Here is a 6,729-nt window from a genome sequence, read left to right on the forward strand (position 1 = left end):
TTTTTGCTTGCATGATTACATCGCCCGACTGGACATTCCTCGCACATCTACCGCACTGGAGCCTCCGGTCGACATTCCCGGAGTTTCGCCAATCCTTCATCCGATCCTGTGCACAATCGAGGCAAGCAACCGCCATTTCCCGGAGGGACGACAATAAGTTCTTCTGTTTAGCAGCACGAATAGCAACCATTGCTGGCTGTGTACCATCATCAGTTCCAACAACAGTGAGACGTCGACGCATTCAAACCGATCTATCGCATCTACACATTGCAGTTCGAGAAGCGGAAGGATTATAAATACAAGGCACTTTATTGCCTTTTGCAAGGTAATTACCGCTCCAATACGTAAACTTCTTCTTTTCCGGGCTACCTGGTCTCAATTTGTAGATCCTGATTTGCCATCATGTCCGGAATCGAGCGCAAGCTGCGCTATTTAAATACGAGGCGCCGCAGCATATTGACGTCACTGGCCTCCATCGAGAAATTCGTTGCGTCGTACCAAGAGGAGAGAGATAAACCCGAAGTCGCCATACGCCTGGAAGCAATTGTGTCTCTGTGGACAGAGTTCAACAAGGTTCAGGCAGATTTGGAGACCACCGACGAAACCCCTGATGCTCTTGAGCAGTACCTCAAGGAAAGGATTGAGTTCGAAAACTCCTACTACAAGGTAAAAGGTTTTCTTTCCCAACGCTGCCCTACCCCTGCAAGTACGCCCACTCACAACCCCCCTGCCCAAAGCCATTCGAACCATGTGAAGCTGCCCGATGTGAAGCTACCAGTATTCACTGGCAACTATGAAACATGGCTCAACTTTCACGACCTGTTCGTGTCGCTCGTACACTCATCATTAGAGTTGTCGAGCATACAGAAATTTTATTACCTTCGGTCATCGCTTGCCGGAGAAGCATTGAAGCTAATCCAAACGATACCGATAAGCGCAACGAACTATTCTGTCGCTTGGAATCTCCTCGTCGAGCATTTTCAAAACCCGAAGGTTCTAAAGCGCAATTATGTTCAGGCATTGTTCGATTTTCCGGTGATTCGCAGAGAATCACCAGCTGAGCTTCACTCATTAGTGGAGAAATTTGAAGCTAATGTAAAGGTGCTCAAGCAGCTAGGAGAGAGCACTGAATATTGGGACATCCTTTTGATCCACTTTCTCTCAAGCCGTCTGGATCCCGTCACTCGGCGTGATTGGGAAGAACTTTCCGCCACCCAACAAAACGTTACCTTCAAGGACTTGACGGATTTCATCCAACGTCGGGTCAGTGTTCTGCAGCAGATGTCCTCCAAACAACCCGAACCGCAACAAGCCTTTCAGCCTCGCAAGCCGCCAAATTCTCGCATTGGAAGCCACGGAGCCTTCCAGGAGAATCGTCGAAGGTGTCTCTTCTGCCCGGAAGAACATCCAATATACATGTGCCAGATCTTCAGTCGCATGCCAGTAGAGGAGAAAGAAAAACTCGTCAAGCGACATCAACTGTGTCGCAACTGCTTTCGAAAGGGTCACATGTCTCGTGATTGCCCATCGGAAAATTGTTGCAGGAGGTGTAACTCTCGTCACCACACACAACTGTGCACTACAACTACATCCAATCAAGGGAGATCAACAAACGCTGCAGTCACAACAAGCGACGCCCGAAGTTCCAACCCAACCGCCTCTGGTGCCACCCCCACTGATCCACCGACGTCTTCTTCAGCATCGAGAGCGGCTTCAATCACGATGAATGCTGCCCACTCAGGAGTGACCAGTTGTAACTCTCAACAAACAACGCGATCCAAGGTACTTCTTGCCACCGCCGTGGTAATAATCGTTGACGATGCTGGGAAGGAACATTTCGCCCGCGCTCTCCTGGACTCGGGGAGCGAATGCTGCTTCGCAACCTCTCAACTATCGCAAATGATGAACGTCAAACGAACAAGAGTCGATGTGCCGGTCGCAGGGATCGGAAAGTCTGCATTGAAGGTGAAGCACCAATTCCGAGCCGTCATCAAATCTCGAAATTCCGATTACACAACTAGCGTCGATCTGCTTATCTTGCCCAAAGTCACCATGGACCTTCCATCGACGAACATCGACGTAACCCGCTGGGACATTCCCTCTAACATCAACCTCGCTGATCCTGCTTTCTTCCAATCAAGCACGGTGGACATCGTGTTGGGGGCAGAGATTTTCTTTGACTTGTTCTCCGTCCCAGGGCGTATTACACTTGGCGAATCCCTTCCGTTGTTGGCCAACTCGGTCTTCGGATGGGTAGTGTCTGGAAGAACTGCCCAAAATCTGCCCCACTCTTCTGTCCGCTGTAATGTCGCAACCGTTGCCGATCTACAAACCTACATGGAGAAGTTCTGGAAGATAGAGGAGGACGCATCAGCTACCAACTATTCCCCGGACGAAACTGCTTGCGAAGAGTTTTTCCAACGTACGGTGACTCGTGATGCTTCGGGTCGATATATAGTGCGTCTTCCATTCAAGGAGTCTATGGTCCAACGATTGGGAGACAACCAGAAATCAGCTCTACACCGGTTTCGCTTGCTGGAGAATCGCCTGTCTCGTGATGCTTCGATCGCTCAGCAGTATCGGGATTTCATGGCCGAGTACCTTCGACTGGGCCACATGACACCGCTCAGCACCTGTAAAGAAGAAATTCATCCAAAATACTATCTCCCACACCATCCAGTAATTCGAGAGAGCAGCACGACGACGAAACTGCGCGTTGTATTCGATGCGTCCAGTAAAACGAGCACGGGCATCTCGCTTAACGATGCTCTTCTTGTCGGTCCAATCGTGCAAGACGATTTGCGATCGATCGTAATGCGATCCCGCACCCATGAACTCGTTCTAATTGCGGACGCAGAGAAAATGTACCGCCAAGTGCGACACTTCCCCGAAGATTACGCATACTTGTGCATTTTCTGGCGGCTGGCTCCAGACCAGCCAATACAGACGTTTGTTCTCCAAACCGTTACTTACGGGACAGCGTCGGCTCCCTACCTGGCCACCCGCGTGCTGAAACAGCTAGCGAGCGACGAAGCTGAGAACTACCCGATCGCATCGCAGGTAGTGAAAAACGACTTCTACGTCGACGATCTATTTACTGGAGCTGCAACAGTCACCGAAACAATCGAGCTCAGAGAGCAGCTTGATGGCATGCTGTCAAGAGGACGATTCACGATGAGGAAATGGGCATCAAACTGTGAAGCCGTACTGGAAGGCATTCCGCCAGAGAATCGAGCTCTTCAGCACTCAATCGACCTGGACCGAGACCAAACTATCAAAACGCTCGGCTTACACTGGGAACCGGGCACGGATCATCTCAAATACAAGATCGATATACAACTACCACCTAATACCATTCTCACAAAACGTCTCACGCTATCCTACATCGCTCAACTTTTTGATCCGTTGGGGCTAGTTGGACCAGTCGTCGTAACAGCCAAGGCCTTTATGCAAACTCTCTGGACTCTCAGGGACGAAAACGGAAAGGTGTGGGAATGGGATCGGGAGTTACCAGCTAGTCTGAAAGATCGATGGTGTGCCTACCATTCGGATCTGCCCACGCTCAACGAATTGAGGATAAATCGCTTCGTTCTTCAGCCCAACTCGCTTGAGATTGAGCTCCATGTGTTCTCGGATGCCTCTGACATCGGTTACGGTACCTGTGCCTATCTGAGGTCCGTCGACAGACAAGGTCAAATTAAAGTCGCTTTGCTTACTTCGAGATCGAGAATCGCACCACTGAAGCGCCAAAGCACTCCGCGACTTGAATTGTGCGGTGCTCTACTTTCCGCCGAGCTGTATCAACGAATTGCCGCCTCTCTTCACTTCTCTTTCACTACGGTATTTTGGACCGATTCCACGACCGTCATTAATTGGCTAAAGGTAACGCCCTCAACGTGGACCACCTTTGTGGCCAACAGAGTGTCCAAGATTCAACATGCGACTCAAAATTGTGGATGGAACCATATAGCAGGACTCCAGAACCCCGCTGACGTCATATCCCGAGGTTGTCTGGCATCCGAGCTCGTCCACAACAAGCTCTGGTGGGGTGGCCCAGAATGGCTGCGGAAGGAAAAAGAATACTGGCCTGTTCCTGGACAACAGTGCGGATCAACTGATGATTGCAACAGCGAACGACGAAAAACTGCCGCAGTGTTCGCTTCTGCCACTACCACACCCTCGTTTATCGACGAATATACAGGAAAATTCTCCAATTACTCCAAAATGATCCGCACAACAGCATACTGGCGGCGTTTCTTTTCGATTCTGCGATCACCAAAAGAAGATCGAACTTTCAGCTTCCTAACGAACGATGAACTCAAAACTGCCGAACATGCGCTCATACGATTGCTGCAACAACAGTGCTTTCCAGACGAGTGGAAGCGATTGCAAAGTGGACAGCACGTCGCCAAAGGCTCTCGACTGAGATGGTTTCATCCAATGCTCTCCTCCAACGACAACGTTATTCGAATCGGCGGTCGGCTAGGCCAATCTACGCTACACGACGACTTCAAGCATCCCATTCTGTTACCTGGTGCTCACCGGCTATCAACGTTGCTTCTCGCATCGTATCATCTGCGACTGTTACACGCAGCTCCTCAGTTGTTGGTAAACATGGTTCGCTTGAAATACTGGCTCTTGGGTGGGCGAAGTGCGGCACGGCAGGTAGTACACAAATGTGTCACTTGTGTACGGGCTCGACCGAAGCTGGTCGAACAATTCATGTCTGAGCTCCCAGCAGCTCGTGTAACGGCAGCAAGACCTTTTTCTCGTGTGGGCATTGATTTCTGGGGACCCATACAGCTACAACCACGGCATCGGCGTGACGCTCCAATCAAGGCATATGTAGCCGTGTTTGTTTGTTTTGCGACCAAGGCAGTTCATCTCGAACTGGTCGCCAACCTTACTACAGCCAAGTTCCTGCAAGCCTTTCGGCGTTTCGTGGCTCGTCGAGGCCTCTGCTCCGATGTTTATACCGACAATGGCAAGAATTTCGTGGGCGCAGCGAACGAGCTCAAACGACTTGTACGGAGTAGGGAGCACAAAGATCAGGTAGCTCAGGAGTGCACGGAAAACGGCATCCGTTGGCACTTCAACCCTCCCAAGGGATCCCATTTCGGTGGGCTTTGGGAGGCGGCAATTAGATCGGCCCAAAAACATTTTGTGCGGGTCTTGGGATCACGACTGGTAGCGTACGACGACATGGAGACTCTATTAGCTCAAATTGAGTGTTGTCTCAATTCCCGCCCTCTCACTCCCTTGAGCGAGGACCCTTCCGACCTCGACCCTTTGACCCCTGGTCATTTTCTTGTGGGCTCGGCCTTAAAGGCAGTGCCGGACGTCAACGTTCTGTCGGTCCCGTATAACCGATTGACCCAGTGGCAGCAGATTCAGAAGGCCTTTCAAGATATTTGGAACCGCTGGCACCTGGAGTACTTAGCCACTTTACAGCCGAGAGCCAAGTGGTGCAATCCTCCAGTGAAAATCGACCGGAATCGCCTGGTCATCATCAAGAACGAAAATCTGCCACCATTGCAGTGGCCAACAGGAAGAATCCACGAACTCCACCCGGGAAAAGACGGCATAGTGCGGGTAGTCACGCTTCAAACCGCGAGAGGATTTGTCACCCGACCGGTGGCAAAACTTTGCCTTCTACCTGTTCCTGTTTCATCCGACTAAAAAATACAAGGCCCAAAATCCTTGGGTCCAAGGTAAGGACCTGTCCAATAGTTTAAATTATCCCTCCGGATCTACCGGGTCTTAATTTTTCATGTACCCTGCGCCGCCCGATGACTGATGGCCTGATGACAACGAGAGCTACGGAACGGTTTCTACAACACCCAGTTCATAACCGCAGTGACGGCATCTACGCCAGCGAGGAGTGCTGTGATTGTTCCAGAAATGGCTATTTCTGGGGGAGGCAGGATGTTTGCATGCAAATGCGAGTTGGTACGGCTTAACACTCCATGGGCGATGCAACATCAAAATCAATTAGCTCGTATGTATCACCAGCCCACGTGCCATCCTCACAAGCCTACGTACAACACATCTCGAATCCTTATCACTCATGAGTGCTAGTAGCGGTGGTGCAGATCTGGAGTATCCATAGGAAACCATTGAGAGCGAGAGACCTTACGAAGCAATACGATCATCTCTACCTACGGGGCTACGATGAGGCTAGAGATTGATGGGATAAGCGACGACAATCAGTGCACCTTCGATATCTCGCCGGGATCGGTTCGACGTAGTCTGTCGCTGCTGAATATGTTTATAGTTTTTGATCGTTAGAGTTAAGTGCAGTAAATTAGTAGTTAAGTTCTAAGAGTACAAATAAATATGTGTTAATGTAACGTTCGTGAATAAATGTGGTGATTAAGTGCAAGAACTCGTACTTTGTCCGTAAACTACGAAGAACTTTAACTATTCCGAACTGTGAGCTATTGACCGAAGAATACCGCATCTCTAGTGCCAACGTCGATGGAAAGATTCGCCCTACATTGATGTAAGTCCGCTCTGCTGCCACTGCCGCTACAGCCCCCTCGAACCCCCTGGAATACCCCTGAGACCCTCTGAAACATCCGAGATCTACTGAAATGCCCTTGAGATCTCCTAAAACGCCACTGAAACCTTCAGATACCACCTGAGACCCTCTAAAACGTTTCTGAGATTCGTTCTGAAAACTTCTGGGACCCCCTGAAGTGCCCTTGAGACCCTTTGAAGTGGCCCTGA

The 6,729-nt window shown here is 50.2% G+C and overlaps 1 protein-coding gene across 1 annotated transcript; it reads left to right on the forward strand.

The window, feature by feature from the left end:
• The first annotated feature begins 402 nt into the window (after positions 1 to 402).
• On the forward strand, positions 403 to 5,679 carry LOC134290993 (uncharacterized). The gene has a single exon (XM_062858235.1). It carries the CDS (start codon positions 403 to 405, stop codon positions 5,677 to 5,679), a length of 5,277 nt encoding a protein of 1,758 aa, XP_062714219.1.
• Positions 5,680 to 6,729: the final 1,050 nt, after the last annotated feature.

This window comes from Aedes albopictus, chromosome 3, assembly GCF_035046485.1.
Source record: "Aedes albopictus strain Foshan chromosome 3, AalbF5, whole genome shotgun sequence".
Taxonomy (NCBI): Eukaryota; Metazoa; Arthropoda; class Insecta; order Diptera; family Culicidae; genus Aedes; species Aedes albopictus.

Bases quoted from the DNA above. Each gene is read 5' to 3' on its own strand.
- LOC134290993 (XM_062858235.1), top strand. From the start codon at position 403: ATGTCCGGAATCGAGCGCAAGCTGCGCTATTTAAATACGAGGCGCCGC.